The 19548-nt window shown below is 32.3% G+C and overlaps 1 protein-coding gene across 1 annotated transcript in view; it reads left to right on the forward strand.

The window, feature by feature from the left end:
* Positions 1-19548, forward strand: part of LOC139859838 (WAT1-related protein At4g15540-like) — a 34047-nt gene that overhangs the window by 441 nt on the left and 14058 nt on the right. The window contains exons 3-8 of the mRNA XM_071848608.1: positions 1822-1935; positions 2037-2262; positions 2347-2505; positions 2592-2743; positions 2838-2958; positions 3044-3069. Coding sequence (XP_071704709.1) covers positions 1822-1935; positions 2037-2262; positions 2347-2505; positions 2592-2743; positions 2838-2958; positions 3044-3069 — 798 coding nt within the window. The remainder of the gene's footprint in view (positions 1-1821; positions 1936-2036; positions 2263-2346; positions 2506-2591; positions 2744-2837; positions 2959-3043; positions 3070-19548) is intronic.

A 19548-nucleotide genomic window follows, 5' to 3' on the forward strand; every position in this document is an offset into this window, starting at 1 on the left:
TAAGATAATTTGTGAGACTGGTTCATGGGCTCTTTGTTCATTTTCTTGATTTTGTAACTTATTATTATGTTTGTTCTGTTTTGGTTTTCTACTGTACAAATACACAACATTTTAGGAATGTAGAATCACTACATTTGTTAAATCGAATGTCAAATTTACCTTGTGAAAGTCAAAGTTTGCGAATTTTTTTTATAGTAGAATGGGAAATTTGATATACATTTTTCCTACGTACTAAAAGCCACCTGATTTGGTGTCGTCTCTGTTTTACCGCATCGTCATTTTGATTTTGCGTTCACATTACAAACGGTCCCTCAACTCCGCTCAATTTACATAACGACTCCTCAAATTAACACTTTTTCAGTGGTAGAAACTGTAAATATATAGTTTTTTAAAAATTAAAAAAACTAATTCCACCCGAATTTATAATGGGCCCTATCTTCTCGCTCGGTGCGAGCTAAATTTCTCGGAGCTCACCGTTCAACTCGAAAAAATCTCGCGAACACAACATGACTAACTGTACGCGAAACGGACATCGTTAAAAATCACTAAATAACGGGCCCTATATTCTCGCTCTGTGCGAGTTAAATTTTTCCGAGACCACCGTTAAACTCGAAATAATTTTACGAACATAACGCGACTAACTATACGCGAAACGGACATCGTTAAAAAACACTAAATATTTTGGGCTATATTTCATACATATACATACGCGTCCAACAAGCAACCCAACCTACTAGATATATTAGATACCTATGTATATTCAAATTCGACCGCGCGTTGAATACAACCGCAGCAACGTGCGGTCGAATTTTTTTCTAGTTATTATGATATGAACAATTTATTTGGGGAAGCTAGCTTTCTCACAAAGAAAATTACATAAAGTAATAATTCAGTTTTACCTTAAATTGTGCAAAAGGTTTTGTCCCGGAAATTTAGCCTGCTCACGCCAGACAACCCCACGTCCAACACAGCAGCCAGACAACCCCACGTCCAACACTTGAGAGGTGAATCAAACTCACCTAGCAACAATGCGACATTGTTTGGGAATGAGATTCGAGCGCATAGCATAGCCTATGATGTTGGCCTCAAAATGGTTAAAACTACAAATAGACTATATACTTTCTCAAATGTCCCGATTTCGCCCATATACCCATTTGTGTCTCACCGTCGGTTATACACTTTCAAAAAGTGTACCAATGTCAACATTTCGTTACCAGTTACATGTTGAACCGGTAAAGTTAATTATTTAACATTTTAATTTCCATTTTATATGGCTACAAATAGGTCATATACTTTCAGTTTTGTTCCGATGTAGGCTATATACTTTCAATTTTTGTTCTGATGTATCACCGGCGTGTCATGACTACTTACAAGCCACGTCTTCATTTGTTTTAGTTGCAGTTAAAAAAATATATAGTGGCTTATATTGGTACACTTTTTGAAAGTATATAGCCGACAGTGAGAAGTAAATGGGTATATGGGCGACATCAGGACATTCAAGAAAGTAAATAGCATATTTGTAGCTTTAACCCGCCTCAAAATGCAATGTTTCTTAACTCTTCTATTTTGTTTCAATAACGTATTTAAACTAAGGAAAACTTGAAATAAATTTGGATTTATAGCTTCTCATAGCAAATGTCATTGGTCAGATTCAAATTAAATGATCATAATTTGTCTAGGGTGGATATGTAATTATTTATATTCTTGAGAACATTTGTGTGGGTGAGTGAGGTCGGTTTAAAAAAATTAAAAGGAATTATATTGTCTCATAGTTTGAAATTTTTGTAGTATACACATTGACTCGCCTGGTACTGTTTGAAGCTTCTTTGCACAGGTATTTGGTTTTTCTGGTATCTCATATTCCTCCGCTACTCTTCCAACAACTTTGCTCAACCTTACTCCAGGTTTTACTTTTCTACTTGCCATCTTATGCAGGTATATATTTCACACACTATGATCATTTAATTTGCACACACTTATATTTGTAAAAGAATAATAACAAGTCTTATTAATTTATTTTTTTCTTTTTTTTTTAGGATGGAAACAATCAACATTAATAGCTTCAGCACACGGGCAAAATTCATAGGAACCGTAGTGACAATTTCAGGGGCTATCATCATAACTTTATACAAAGGCCTCCCGATCCTATCACCTCCTTTAAAATCAGAAATTTCTAAACATATTCAACCATCAAACTCGGTACTTGGAGGAATATTTCTATTTATCACATGTGTATTTTCTTCTGTCTATGTCATTTTACAGGTAAAAATGGCGGTTCATATATAACTTATAATAATCGGTGTATTAAAATATGTTTACGATCTATTTTCTTTGTACTATTTGTAGGCATTCGTCCTTAAGAAATATCTTGCATTGATGATTGTGATCTTCATTTACTGCTTCATGTGTTCCGTTTTATCAGGCGCAACTTCTTTGATTGTGAAGGATGACCTCAGTAGTTTTAGTTTACAGCCTAAGAAGAGGATGCTTTACGTCCTCTATTCGGTAATTTAACTATCTTTTCAATCTTAAGAGATGTAACTTTTTTATATTATTGTTGTGATTGTTACCTTGTGTGAGAAAATAAATAGGGGATTTTTGGGTCTGCTTTTAATGTCACGGTTTTGAGTTGGTACGTACAAAGGAAAGGACCGCTTTTTGTTGCTATGTTTCAGCCGGTGGGAATCGTTATTTCAACTTTCATCTGTGTCATTTTCTTAGGCAACGGCTTCTATGTGGGAAGGTGAATATTATTTCGTCAACCTAGTTCTTTTTACAACTAAGTTTTAAGGCTAAGTTAATTCACACATATACGTTTTGTCTAAATTGTCATGCAGTTTGTTGGGATCAATTGTTGTTGTTATTGGGTTCTACATGGTGATGTGGGGAAAGGCGGCAGAAGAAAATAGTGTGCTGGTTTCGAAGTTGGCTAACGAAGCGGAACCTCTCTTACAAGATGTTGAGTAGCAGATTACATCTCCTGCACCTTGAATGTATGCTTTTTTGTTTCTTTTTATGTTGTGTATGTTATCTGTATGTATAGGGTAATCCTTTAGACCTTAATGAATTGTAGCTAGTGTGAGGTGATGTGTAAGCAGACGTTTATTCGACATCGAGCACTGCTATTGTCGATTAACATTTCAAACAGTCCTTGAAAATTCACGTTTGACAGTTAGATGAAACGTTTTCATAAAGATTGTTACCAGCAGTAACATCATGTAGGATTAATGTGCAAGGTACAACATATAACTGTATGGCCAACCTCATTTGAGCCTTCGGGGTCACACACATATACACCGAGACGTCAAATAAAATATATATATGATGTATATATATTACTCAAGTAACAATATAGTAAATCAAAATTAATGCATTTACAATTCATATAAATAGTAAATGAATCGAAATTAATTAATTTACTATTCACATGAAAGCGACATGATAGAAATTATTAATTATAAGTTACATAATATACCCCTAAAGTATTTGAGAAATACGACTTTGAAAAAGAAAATTACAAAAGAAGTTAAAACGCGTAAATCATAAATACGACTTTCAAAAAAGAAAATATATCCGTGATCCAAATTGATTGATACTCTTTACTTTACTTCATATTATATATATGGACGAGAGAATTGAAAAGAGAGAAAGTAATAAAAAATAACATTGTTTCATACAGAGTATCATTTTGGATTCATAATATTAATTAAAGGTTGATTAATTATTACTTGAGTTTGGACTAGCATCCATTGACGTTGTTTGAAGTGTAGTGTGGACTATCCTAAGAGACGGTCATACTTTTGATCGTAAGTTTCTCTCCGTCTCATCAATTTCTCCAAGAAAGGTATATCGTTAACTCCTCTTTTGTTTTATATTCATAACAATTATTATGGTGTAACTGGATCATTGGGAAAGATTAATCGTGTGCATGTTTCATTAAATAAGTGAATATTTAATCTTGTAAAATTTTGTTCATAAAATAATAAAAGATTATTATTTTTACTATCCACTGCGTTAATCTGAAATTGGTAAAAGTACACACGGTTATCCAACAGTGGTATCAGAGCCGCTTTTACACCATCTTAATTGTCACGTGATTTTCTTTAGATTTAGCTTTGTGGTGAATTGGTAGAAGTCAAAACCTTTATGGTTTTGGAAGTCAACTCTGTTGATTACCTCATGACGCACGAATAAGATCTAAAAAAAATCACTGCTATAAATTTTGAATTTATTTATTATGGCTTGAATAATTGTTGTTTATTTCATTCCATGGTTGTACACATGTATTGTAACCATGAACAAGCCATATGTAGGTTTTAATAATGTAGTTATTAAAATTGTGATTGCACACATAGCCCATAATGCCCCGACCTATGTATGATTGTTGTGATTGTTGATTACGACAATATTATGTCATGTTGATTATTTGTATTATTAGAAAGACCATTTTGAAGCCAAAGTTGTATTATATTTATTTTTTATTTTCATGGTATTGTATTTAAGTTTATTTCAATTTGTAAAAGTACGAGTTTAGTTGTATTTTCAAATTTAAATAAATGTAATAAGATGAAGATTAAAGATAAAGATGCAACGTGAAGTTGACTTAGAAGATGGCGAATAGGTCAAGTTGACAACGATGGCATTTGTCAAGTTTTCACTTGATTCTTGAATTAAGTGGGAGCTATGATATTACCCTTAGTTTGACCTCTTGATCCCATGTTGGCTCATGAGATCAAGCATAGGATTTTTGGGCTAGGCTATGTGTGTGTGATGCATGGTATGGTTGTGTTTTATTTTTACGCATTTATATTTAATTGTTAATTATAATATATGCTAAATGTTTTTGATAAAAACATCAAATAAAACTAGTAACGAGTTTTAAAGGTTAAAATTGATGATTTTAAAAAGTTAAACTCTAATGAGTTTAAAGTTAAATATTTTTTTTTTAAAAACTCAAATAATATATATATATGGGCGACATCTTTTAAAACTATTTTAAAACGATACACGTTTGTGTATTTGTTACTTTTATATATAAAATAAAATAACAAACTAGACGCATAAACACGATCGACATATATAAAACTGGTTAAAATGATTTTTAACGAATAGTGTAGCGAATCTTGTGTGCATGCATTATTCGTTAACACAAACTTTTTTAAAAATACCCATCAATTTTTAGTCATGCCATCCAATGAGCTTGTAAACACTCCTCGTTATTTTTTAATTTCGGTGAGACCTAATCGAATTATAGCCACGAGGCGGATTTTCAGTTACGAGTGAGACTAGGCTGAATTTCCACTGTTTCTAAATTGAACGACTTAATCGTATTCACGGTGAGACCTGAGTTCAAGGCAAGGATGAGACAAACATGCCAATAGATAATAGTGGTTTGTTAGACTACACATATCTCAAGGTCCCATAAAGATCTAATAGTTGCACCTGTGATGCAATGGGTACTCGCTACGTACCAGTAGACTCTATAACTGCTAGCTAATCAACAGATGTAGTTATGGAACCTCTATGTGGATCTTAGGCTTTCGTAAATTAATTGTTTTTAAATATATTAAAACTTGGGTAATTAATTTATTAAAGTATTATATCGAAAATATTAAAATTGAACCTTGTTCTTTTATAGATGTCAAACAATCAAAACGTACACCAAAACACCCTCCGTTCTTTGTTGGAGAAGGAGAAACTCAATGGTTCAAACTTCCTCGATTGGTACCGCAACCTGATAATTGTTCTCAAATATGAAGGAAAGTTGAACAAAATGGAAGAACCTTTACCCGAAGCTCCTCCTGAGATAGCTACTGCTGCTCAAAAGAATGCTTATCAGAAGTTATTTGATGAGCAAGAGAAGATAGCTTTAATCATGCTTGCTAGTATGACTTCTGACCTCCAAAAGGAAATGGAAGATCGTACAACATATGATATGATGACTGAGCTGAAAAATATATTTCAGAAACAGGCTAGTCAAGAGTTATATGAAACTTATAAGCTTCTTCAAACATGCAAAATGGAGGAGGGTTAATCAGTGAGCTCTCATGTCTTGAAAATGAAAAGCTACATTGACCGACTGGAAAAACTTGGAACTACCTTGTCGCCAAACTTGGCTGTGAACACGGTTTTGATTTCACTACCAAAATCGTATCACCAGTTTGTGATGAATTACAATATGCAAGGTTGGGAGAAATCTCTGGCAGAGGTGCACTCGATGCTCAAAACTGCTGAACAGGATATTCCATATAAGGTTTACAATCCAGGTGTCCTGATGATTAGGGATGGTAAGGTAAAAAAGAATAATCCGAAAACTTGGGGAAAAGAAAAAAGCAAGTCAATTGCTAAGAAGAAAATTCCACCACCTCTCAAGAAAGAAAACCCAGCGAAAGATGCCGAATGTTTCCACTGTGGAAAAGTTGGCCATTGGAGGATGAACTGTCCTTCCTACCTATCTGAGTTGAGAAAAGACAAAGCTGGCCAGACCAGCAAATCAGGTATATTTCATATACAGTTATATACTTTTTTAGTGATTCCTGGATTTTTGATACTGGTTGTGGTACTCACATCTATAACAATATGCAGGGAATGAGAAGAAGTAAGAGACTGAAGAACAACACACTAGACTTAAGAGTGGGCAATAGGGCTCGAGTTGCTGTCGAAGCTATTGGCACCTATACGCTTACTCTACCTAGTGGTCTTATTGTTTTGTTGGAACAATGTCATTATGCTCCTAGTATTACGAGCAATGTAATTTCAGTTTCTCTTTTGAAAGATGTTGGTTTTGATCTTACTTTTACGCACCTTGGTATCTCAGTTTCTAAGAATAATGTATTTTATTTTAATGATATTCCACGTGATGGTATTTTTGAAATTGATATGCATAGTGTGATTTCAAATAATAATTTTATATATACCTGTACTGCCAAACGAGTCAAGAAAGACTTGAATAATACCTATCTATGGCATTGTCGTCTTGGTCATATAAACAAACAACGCATTTTAAAACTCCAATCTGATGGGTTTTTGAAATCAACTGGCTCTGAGTAATTTGATGTATGTGAGTCATGTTTATGTGGAAAGATGACAAAGGCTCCTTTCTCTGGTTTAGGGGAAAGAGCTAAAGATCTTTTAGGACTAATACATACTGATGTATGTGGCCCTTTTAGAACTATGTCTAAAAATGGTGAATCATACTTCGTTACATTTACTGATGATTATAGTAGATATGGTTATGTTTACTTGCTGAAATATAAACATGAATTTTTTGAAACATTCAAAATCTTCCAAAACGAAGAAGAGAATCAACTTGGAAAGACCATTAAAGCCCTTCGCTCTGATCGGGGAGGGGAATATATGAGTCAAGAGTTTTTGGACCACCTGAAGAATCGTGGGATTGTCTCACAGTTCACTCCACCTTACACACCACAACACAATGGTGTGTCGGAGCGGAGGAATCGAACTTTACTTGATATGGTTCGATCTATGATGAGTCTAACTGCTCTGCGATGTTTTTTTGGGGTTATGCATTAGAGTCTGCTGCACGCATACTCAATATGGTTCCAACCAAGAAGGTAGAAAAGACACCATATGAATTATGGTATGGAAAGAGTCCTAAGTTGTCTTATTTGAAAGTATGGGGTTGTGAAGCGTATGTGAAACGTGACACTTCAAACAAGTTAGAACCCAGAGGTATCAAATTTAACTTTGTGGGATACCCAAAGAAAATAATGGGTTACTACTTTTACTACCAAGCTGAAAACAAAGTGTTTACTGCTCGGTTTGCTGAATTCTTTGAAAGAGATCTTCTCTTACAAGAAGTCAGTGGGAGTAAAGTAGATCTTGAAGAAATTCAAGAATCACAAAGTAACATACCTTCTGAAGGCACTAGCCAACCGCACGTTGAAGCTGAACACACTGTTGGTGAGCCAGAAAGTGTTGCACCTATACTTCGTAGATCTAGTAGAACTCTTCATCAACCTGAGAGGTTAAATCTTCTGATTAATTCAAATGAACCTCATCTAGGAGATTATGATGAACCCTCTAGCTATGGTGAAGCCATGTCAGATCCACAATCTGACAAATGGGGAGATGCTATGAAGGCAGAGATGCAGTCCATGAAAGATAATCAAGTATGAGACTTGATTGATCTTCCACCCAATTGCAAGACAGTGGGGTGTAAATGGGTCTTTAAGAAGAAGGCTGACATGGACGGTAATGTAAATACTTTTAAGGCTCGGTTGGTGGCAAAAGGTTATACTCAAACTCAAGGAATTGATTATAAGGAAACTTTTTCACCAGTCGCGAGCATTAAATCAATTAGGATACTTATTGCCATAGCTGCTTTTTATGATTATGAAATATGGCAAATGGATGTCAAAACCGCTTTCCTAAATGGCGACCTAAGCGAGGACGTATATATGGTTCAGCCGGAAGGGTTTGTGAATCCTAAGCATCCTACTAAAGTATGAAAGCTTCTAAAATCCATTTATGGATTAAAGCAAGAATCCAGGAGCTGGAATCTTAAGTTTGATCAGAAAATCAAAGAGTTTGGTTTTTCTCAAAACCAAGATGAGCCCTGTGTTTACATTAGAGATAGTGGGAGCAAAGTTATCTTCTTGATCTTATATGTTGATGACATACTACTTATTGGAAATGACATTCCAACTATGCAAGATGTCAAATCTTGGCTTGGAAAATGTTTTGCCATGAAAGATCTTGGAGAAGCTAAGTATATTCTAGGAATCAGGATATATAGAAATGGATCCAAAAGGCTTATTGCTTTGAGTCAAAGTACATACATTGACAAAATTTTGCGAAGATTTAACATGCAAAACTCCAAGCGCGGAGCATTGCCCATGCAAAAGGGCATAACCTTGAGCAAGTCTCAAAGTCCTATCACACCTGATGAGATAAGACGAATGAAATGTGTTCCGTATGCTTCGGCTATAGGATCCATTATGTATGTCATGTTATGTATTAGACCTGATGTCTCGTTAGCTTTGAGTTTGACGAGTCGTTAGCAACAGAATCCAGGTGAAGAACATTGGATTGCTGTTAAGAGCATTCTTAAATATTTGCGGAGAACTAAAGATATGTTCTTGGTTTATGGTGGTTTGGAAGAAGAGTTGAGTATTAGATGTTACACAGATGCTAGTTTCCAAACTGATCGAGATGATTCTCGATCCCAGTCAGGGTATGTCTTTGTCATGAATGGCGGGGCAGTTGATTGGAGAAGCTCAAAGCAGAGCACAGTTGCACAGTATACAACGGAAGTAGAATACATTGCTGCCTCAGAAGCTGCTCAAGAAGCTGTCTGGATTAGGAAGTTTATTGCTGAACTCAGAGTAGTTCCCAGCATTGAATCCCCTATGGAAATGTACTGTGATAATTCAAGTGCTATTATACTTGCGAAAGAATCATGTGTACGTAAAGGTAGCAGACACATTCTTCGAAAGTTTGACTACATTCAAGAAGTCATTGAGAGGAATGATATTAGTATTCTTAAAGTTCATACAGATGATAATGTGGTTGACTCGTTCACGAAGCCCATGACACACAACAAGCATGATGATCATGCTAGTAGTATTGGACTTCGTTATGCTGTCGATCTTTTTAATTTGTAATTTAGTATTTGGATATTTTTTGAACATTAAGCAGTTTTATATTAATGAATTGATATATATTTGGTATGATCAGTTTCATTTATATCACTGTTTTCTATATTAGCATGTTTAATCCATGAATAATTGTTGATTATTTAAAATCTCCATAATCAGTTATGTTATGGGAATAACATGAATTAAGATTAACATGAAATTTTGGTTATATTCATTGATGATGAATAATTAACTTATTGAGACCAAAATTTATATGTATTCATTGATGATGAATATTGGAATGACCCAACCATGAGTTGTCACTACATGGATCGTAGTCAGTAGTGAATTTTTTAGTGATTATGTTTTTATGTCCTTAGACTTGAGATGCACGCCAGTTTTGATGTGTGGAACATTGTACTTTGATATGGTTAAATGATGTCCTGAATAAGACTGTTATAAAGGCCATTATGGGGTATAATGTAAAGCTCGTGATAGACACATGTATGCAATATAGGATTTGTTCCTCTAATATGTTTGGAGTTCGATACTTTTTGAGCTCCTCGATGAATGAATAAGATATTTGTGTGGCCGCACCCAAATGTAATTAAGATGATACTTAATTAGTTTGGTGATCTAATTCAGTTCTAAGATCGAGAAACAAAATTGTTAAACAAATGAGAATGACCGATGATCCATATCTCAAGTTTAACTAAAGTATCTGAAACAAAAGGATGAATGACATTTAAAACTTACCATGAAAAGTTTCGAGAAACTACCCTCACATGAATTTGGGGACAATGACGTGTTGCTAGACGCTTACCATTGTTTGTATAGTTACTTGGTGTCGTGCCATGCACAAGTGGGAGTCTGTAGAATTAATGTACAAGGTACAACATATAACTATATGGCCAACCTCATTTGAGCCTTCGGGGTCACACACATATACATCGAGACGTCAAATAAAATATATATGATGTATATATATTACTCAAGTAACAAAATAGTAAATCAAAATTAATTCATTTACTATTTTATGAATAGTAAATGAATTGAAATTAATTAATTTACTATTCATATGAAAGCGACATGATATAAATTATTAATTATAAGTTACATAATATACCCCTAAAGTATTTGAGAAATACGACTTTGAAAAAGAAAATTACAAAAGAAGTTAAAACGCGTAAATCATAAATACGACTTTCAAAAAGGAAAATATATCCGTGATTCAAATTGATTGATACTCTTTACTTTACTTCATATTATATATATGGACGAGAGAATTGAAAAGAGAGGAAGTAAGAAAAAATGGTAAACAGACTATTTCCAACCCACTCGAATCACTTGTGATGATGTTAGGAGTCCAACCACTGGCAAACAACCTACTTTTTTTTAGAACATCAATTTTATTAATCACAACGATTCTCTAGCAAAGCGCTAGAAGAGTATTACTATTAGACGGATTAGGTTAGACCCAAGTTCGTTTGTGGGCTTGGGTCCATTAGGGTTTTATTTATGAGTTTAGGGGACTTATACTCTATAAATACCGTCTACTATTCAGAATAATATTACGCACTTTACTTCACATTAACATGGTATCAGATAATTACGATCCTGGTTAGCCCTTCTCCTTCTCTAATGGTGGATCACCACCTCCTTCTATGGTGGTCGATCACCATTCCTCGAAAGTGACAAACAATTTTTTGTTATGTATCTTAATTATGTCACCATTATTTCGTTTCTTTTGCTTTGATATGCTATAATAAAATCTCGTATCTCCATATTATTTATTTTTAGCAAAAACTGGATGTTTACCCTCGCTTCGCTCCGGGGGTTCGGTTTTCAATATATTTTATTGCGTTTAGTTTAACGATGATGTCGTTGAAGCGCAACTCGAGTCGAACTAAAAGGTATAACCCGTCAAAGATTTAAATGTTATTTTAAATTAATAATATATGTGCATCTCTGCGGGTGGAGAAAAATATAAAGGAAACCAAAAAAGAAAAAATTGTTACAACAGGTAGAGAAAAATATAAAGGAAACAATCGGTACTATTCATATTTTTTGCCTAGTAGATAGTTGCTGCTGCTAATTATAAAGAAACCATCAGTACTATTCATATTTTTTGTCTAGTAGATATTTGTTGCGGGTGAAGAAAAATATAAAGGAAACCAAAAAAGAAAAAATGGGAAAAAAAAATGTTTCAAAAAAAAAAATGCTACAGTACCGTGAATAGTACTGTTCACGTGAATAGTACTGTTCACGTGAATAGTGACCGGTGTACAACTATTGTTGCGCGGTGTACAAGTGATTAAAGTGTGCGAATAGTACTATTCATAAGTTTACAACCGTTGTGGCTGTAGTGACCCGAACTTTTCCATGTTTATATATATTAATTGAGATTGATATTTACATGATTAAATGTTTCCAACATATTAAGCAATCAAACTTGTTAAGACTTGATTAATTGAAATATGTTTCATATAGACAATTGACCAACCAAGTTGACCGGTGATTCACGAACGTTAAAACTTGTAAAAAACTATATGATGACATATATATGGATATATATATAGTTAACATGATACTATGATAAGTAAACATATCATTAAGTATATTAACAATGAACTACATATGTAAAAACAAGACTACTAACTTAATGATTTTTAAACGAGACATATATGTAACGATTATCGTTGTAAAGACATCTAATGTATATATATCATATTAAGAGATATTCATACATGATAATATCATGATAATATAATAATTTAAAATCTCATTTGATATTATAAACATTGGGTTAACAACTTTTAACAAGATCGTTAACCTAAAGGTTTCAAAACAACACTTACATGTAACGACTAACGATGACTTAACGACTCAGTTAAAATGTATATACATGTAGTGTTTTAATATGTATTTATACACTTTTGAAAGACATCAATACACTTATCAAAATACTTCTACTTAACAAAAATGCTTACAATTACATCCTCGTTCAGTTTCATCAACAATTCTACTCGTATGCACCCGTATTCGTACTCGTACAATACACAGCTTTTAGATGTATGTACTATTGGTATATACACTCCAATGATCAGCTCTTAGCAGCCCATGTGAGTCACCTAACACATGTGGGAACCATCATTTGGCAACTAGCATGAAATATCTCATAAAATTACAAAAATATGAGTAATCATTCATGACTTATTTACATGAAAACAAAATTACATATCCTTTATATCTAATCCATACACCAACGACCAAAAACACCTACAAACACTTTCATTCTTCAATTTTATTCATCTAATTGATCTCTCTCAAGTTTTATCTTCAAGTTCTAAGTGTTCTTCATATATTCTACAAGTTCTAGTTACATAAAATCAAGAATACTTTCAAGTTTGCTAGCTCACTTCCAATCTTGTAAGGTGATCATCCAACCTCAAGAAATCTTTGTTTCTTACAGTAGGTTATCATTCTAATACAAGGTAATAATCATATTCAAACTTTGGTTCAATTTCTATAACTATAACAATCTTATTTCAAGTGATGATCTTACTTGAACTTGTTTTCGTGTCATGATTCTGCTTCAAGAACTTCGAGCCATCCAAGGATCCGTTGAAGCTAGATCCATTTTTCTCTTTTCCAGTAGGTTTATCCAAGGAACTTAAGGTAGTAATGATGTTCATAACATCATTCGATTCATACATATAAAGCTATCTTATTCGAAGGTTTAAACTTGTAATCACTAGAACATAGTTTAGTTAATTCTAAACTTGTTCGCAAACAAAAGTTAATCCTTCTAACTTGACTTTTAAAATCAACTAAACACATTTTCTATATCTATATGATATGCTAACTTAATGATTTAAAACCTGGAAACACGAAAAACACCGTAAAACCGGATTTACGCCGTCGTAGTAACACCGCGGGCTGTTTTGGGTTAGTTAATTAAAAACTATGATAAACTTTGATTTAAAAGTTGTTATTCTGAGAAAATGATTTTTATTATGAACATGAAACTATATCCAAAAATTATGGTTAAACTCAAAGTGGAAGTATGTTTTCTAAAATGGTCATCTAGACGTCGTTCTTTCGACTGAAATGACTACCTTTACAAAAATGACTTGTAACTTATTTTTCCGACTATAAACCTATACTTTTTATGTTTAGATTCATAAAATAGAGTTCAATATGAAACCATAGCAATTTGATTAACTCAAAACGGATTTAAAATGAAGAAGTTATGGGTAAAACAAGATTAGATAATTTTTCTCATTTTAGCTACGTGAAAATTGGTAACAAATCTATTCCAACCATAACTTAATCAACTTGTATTGTATATTATGTAATCTTGAGATACCATAGACACGTATACAATGTTTCGACCTATCATGTCAACACATCTATATATATTTCGGAACAACCATAGACACTCTATATGTGAATGTTGGAGTTAGCTATACAGGGTTGAGGTTGATTCCAAAATATATATAGTTTGAGTTGTGATCAATACTGAGATACGTATACACTGGGTCGTGGATTGATTCAAGATAATATTTATCGATTTATTTCTGTACATCTAACTGTGGACAACTAGTTGTAGGTTACTAACGAGGACAGCTGACTTAATAAACTTAAAACATCAAAATATATTAAAAGTGTTGTAAATATATTTTGAACATACTTTGATATATATGTATATATTGTTATAGGTTCGTGAATCAACCAGTGGCCAAATCTTACTTCCCGACGAAGTAAAAATCTGTGAAAGTGAGTTATAGCCCCACTTTTAAAATCTAATATTTTTGGGATGAGAATACATGCAGGTTTTATAAATGATTTACAAAATAGACACAAGTACGTGAAACTATATTCTATGGTTGAATTATCGAAATTGAATATGCCCCTTTTTATTAATTCTGGTAATCTAAGAATTAGGGAACAGACACCCTAATTGACGTGAATCCTAAAGATAGATCTATTGGGCCTAACAAACCCCATCCAAAGTACCGGATGCTTTAGTACTTCGAAATTTATATCATATCCGAAGGGTGTCCCAGAATGATGGGGATATTTTTATATATGCATCTTGTTAATGTCGGTTACCAGGTGTTCACCATATGAATGATTTTTATCTCTATGTATGGGATGTGTATTGAAATATGAAATCTTGTGGTCTATTATTATGATTTGATATATATAGGTTAAACCTATAACTCACCAACGTTTTTGTTGACGTTTTAAGCATGTTTATTCTCAGGTGATTATTAAGAGCTTCCGCTGTCGCATACTTAAATAAGGACGAGATTTGGAGTCCATGCTTGTATGATATTGTGTAAAAACTGCATTCAAGAAACTTATTTTGTTGTAACATATTTGTATTGTAAACCATTATGTAATGGTCGTGTGTAAACAGGATATTTTAGATTATCATTATTTGATAATCTACGTAAAGCTTTTTAAAACCTTTATCTATGAAATAAAGGTTATGGTTTGTTTTAAAAATGAATGCAGTCTTTGAAAAACGTCTCATATAGAGGTCAAAACCTCGCAACGAAATCAATTAATATGGAACGTTTTTAATCAATAAGAACGGGACATTTCAGTTGCGCGGTGTACAAGTACTGTTCACGTGAATAGTACTGTTCACGTGAATAGTACTGTTTACGTGAAGAGTGACCGTTGTACAACCGTTGTTGCGCTGTGTACAAGTGATTAAAGCGTGTAAATAGTACTATTCATAAGTTTACAACCATTGTTGCGTGGTGTGCAAGTGATTAAAGCGTGCGAATAGTAATATTCAGTGAATAGTACTGTTCACGTGAATAGTGATCGGTGTACAACCGTTGTTGCGCGGTGTACAAGTGATTAAAGCGTGTGAATAGTGCTATTCATAAGTTTACAACCGTTGTTGTGTGGTGTGCAAGTGATTAAAGCGTGCGAATAGTAATATTCATAAGTTTTTTCTATTAGTATATATGGTAATAATAATGTTTGTTTCTTGTAAAATATTCTTTTTCCTTATCTAATACTCCCGTATTATTATCTATAGTTACCTCTTTTCCTATTTTATTCTATTACTTTTATTCTCCTAATTCTTCTCTAAAAATAGCACACATTCACCTTCTTTTCAAACTTAATTATCAAAAAAGTTCACCATCTCTCCGTTTTGCTATTTTCTATTTTTTTGCGTCACTTTATTTATTATAGCCGCTCTTATAATTATAATCGGCGTGGGGATGAGTCGCCTAGCTTGACTGGGTTCCAAACCCCGAAAAAAAGAGAATATAATCAAAATTCTTGTTTGCGGCGTTGAAGAATATTGTTATTGTCGACAAAAGTAGCATATCAAAGCGGTACTTGATCCTTAGGCACAACAAGCCATGGTGTAAAAGACATAAAAACGCTACGAAAAAGGAGAAGTCATCAAGAAATCTGCAACTGCATCAATGAATATCAGTTTATTTAATGCAGCAAATAAGAGACAAAAAGAGTTACTTTTGTTTTTATTTGTTTGTATTTTTCATTATTAGCGTTTTCTTCCAGTCCGAGCTTCGGCGATTTCACCGCTCGGACTGCGGGGAGTGTTAGACGGATTAGGTTAGACTCAAGTCCATTTGTGGGCTTGGGTCCATTAGGGTTTTATTTATGAGTTTAGGGGACTTATACTCTATAAATACCGTCTACTAATATCAATAATATTCACGGGTTCTATTGTTTAACAATTACAAGGGGTAAGATAGCCAATTGTTCCAATTTGAAACAAAATAATGAACAATTCTTGAAACGCCAAATCAACCAAAGAACCATCGTCACAATTGCAAATCTACAAATCTTCACGTCTCTATAACCGTTATCACCTTCAATCCAACTAAGAACTTCATGCCACGAAGTAAAACCCGGAAATGGCAAGTTAAGCCACAAAAATATACCTTTCCAAACATCTTGCGCGAAACTGCATATGAAGAACGAATGATGAATACTTTCTATGTATTGATGACAAATCACGCAGCTAATGGTTTCGATTTCCAAACCTCTCGAGAGATTTTGTCTATGAGGAAGACTATCATTAATGAAACGCCAAATAAAAACGTTAACTTTACCCGGTAAAAAACTCTTCCAAGATGTGACAACCGAGCTAGACGGTAGTAGAATATTATCTATAAAAGATCTAGCTGCGCGAACAGTAAATACCCAGAGTCGGTCCTGAGTATAACGATGCCCGGTGCGAAATAATTAATTATGTCCCACTAAAAATTTTTAAAACTAATACTAACAAACTATATATTCTGGGTATTACAAAAATTTAAAGACTTTTATTACTTTTTTCAATAAGATTTTTTGTTATCTTCATTAATTGTATTTTTTTTCTTCATTATCTTAACGATTTTCATCATATTATATATATATATATATATATATATATATATATATATATATATATATATATATATAAGATTTTGTAAAAAAATCAAGACGTATCTTTCGCAAGATAATAAGTAAATTATTTTAAAATAGAATATAATAGTAATAATATTTCATTAAGAACAATTAACTAATAAAAAAATGACAAATGACAATAATAATAATAGCAATTTAATAGATAGTCGAGAACTTATTTGTATTAACTATATATAACTAATACTAATAAGTTGTAATTACTTCACGTTAACAATTTGAATTTATTATTAAAATAAATCTGGATCACTATATATATATATATATATATATATATATATATATATATATATATATATATATATATATATATATATATATATATATATATATATATATATATATATATATATATATAAATGAGTCCATGAGAAGTAAATGTGGCTTAATTAATGTATTTATTATTTATGAGTTTTTCTGAGTAGTCACTTATATAAATGAGTAAATGTGACTTAATAAATGTATTTTTTATTTATGAGTTTTTTTGGTAGTCACTTATATAAATTGTGAATGGTAAATAATGGAAAAAATATATACACTATATAAAGATTGAGTAGTAAATGTAGTTTTTATTTATGAGTTTTTTTGTAGTCACTTATATAAAAGTATATTTTTTATTTATTTTTTATTTATGCATTTTTTAGTCACTTATATAAATGTATGTTTTATTTATGAGTTTTTTTTGTAGTCACTTTATAAATAATGAATGGTAAATATCGGAAAATATATATCTTAATACTAAAAGATTGAGTACATGGTGTATTTCAATGCATTTAGTTCACTGTATATTCAATCCATTTAGTTCACTTCACTTTACTTCTTGATTTTTATTAAAAAAGTAATAAATAGATAAATAAAATGATACATAAGTGGGATTACAACATCGGTATTGAGATTTATTTTATGTTTTATGATTTTTAAATTTTAGGATTTTTTTTTGTGTTAATACTAAAAGATTAAGTACATGGTGTATTCAATGCATTTAGTTCACTGCTTATTCAATTCATTTAGTTCACTTCACTTCTTGATTTTTATTAGAAAAAGTAATAAACAAATAAATAAAATGATACATAAGTGGGATTACAAAATTGGTATCGAGTTTTATTTTATGTTTTATGATTTTCAAATTTTAGGATTTTTTTATTGTGTTTGACTGGTGAACGAAGATACACATGTGTTTTGTGTTTTTTTAATTTGATTATTACTGATGATTCGGGGGGTTGAGTTTGGGTTTAGGTGTGGTATGTTTGGGTTCCATCATCTATTTACTTTAAACATGAATTTACATGACCACGTTTATGAATTTACATGACCACATTAGAAGATGAACATCCTACTTTCATTTCATTTGAGTTAACTAGGATATGAATAGTAACATTTCTTGACCCTTCACTAACCATCTAAGTTTAATAATTTTAATTATGTATAATTATGTAACTAATAAATGTTACTCACACTTAATTAGACCCGAATGTCTAAGTTCGATAGTTTTATATATATATATATATATATATATATATATATATATATATATATATATATATATATATATATATATATATATAAAACATTCTATCAACTACATTAAACCATCAAATACAAACACACTTTCCTCCCAAAATGGGTCAATCCACCTAAACTTTAAGGGCAGCTCCTCACAAAAGTTCAATTGTCTATTTCGTCCAGCTTCAAATTGGAGATAGTGATGCTCCAATACGTGTCCTGATATGCCGAAAATCAGAAAAGTAATACCATCCATGGAGCATCCATCAGCTCAAAATTTATTGTCTCTGATCAACGGTATATAACTAATTTATAAGCCCATGTTCTCATGATCCAATTATGTCAACCTACCTCACCTCAGATGCATGTTACCCTTAACTGCATGTTGAGTAGTTGATGACAGTGAACATTAGTATGTGTAATAACTATATATGAATTCGAACAGTTACTAAAATGTTTATTCTAATAATGAGTCACTCTAACGCGTTCGCTACAATATATGTGATTAGTATGAAATTTGAACATCACAATTTTTAGCACTATCAGACCATGTTTATGGTTCAGTTGCACCATCGGTTTCAAAAAGAACAAATGAAAAATTAGGTATCTCTAGATATGTAGTCTCTTAATTCCATCAGTGGTGGAACAAAGCACGAGAATTACGTTATTGAAAGTTATAGTGTTTCTACATTCTCGCAATTAAATAATTTGATCTATTATCACTTGTGTATGTCTAATACACTTCTGAATTTTAATTTTATAGGGTTATTGTATTTTAGTTATTGATAATAATTATTAGTCTAAATCTTAGTTTTTTTTTCTATAATGCACATCATTTTATGCATATGTCATAGAAGTATATTTTAGATATCGACTCTAGCTATATGGCAAACTAAGTCAAACAAAATTTAGAGGAGCATAAATACAATTTGAAAGTTTTAGGGTCAATAGTGAAATAGTAAAGTAATTCCGGGGACTA

Source organism: Rutidosis leptorrhynchoides, chromosome 7, assembly GCF_046630445.1.
Source record: "Rutidosis leptorrhynchoides isolate AG116_Rl617_1_P2 chromosome 7, CSIRO_AGI_Rlap_v1, whole genome shotgun sequence".
NCBI lineage: Eukaryota > Viridiplantae > Streptophyta > Magnoliopsida > Asterales > Asteraceae > Rutidosis > Rutidosis leptorrhynchoides.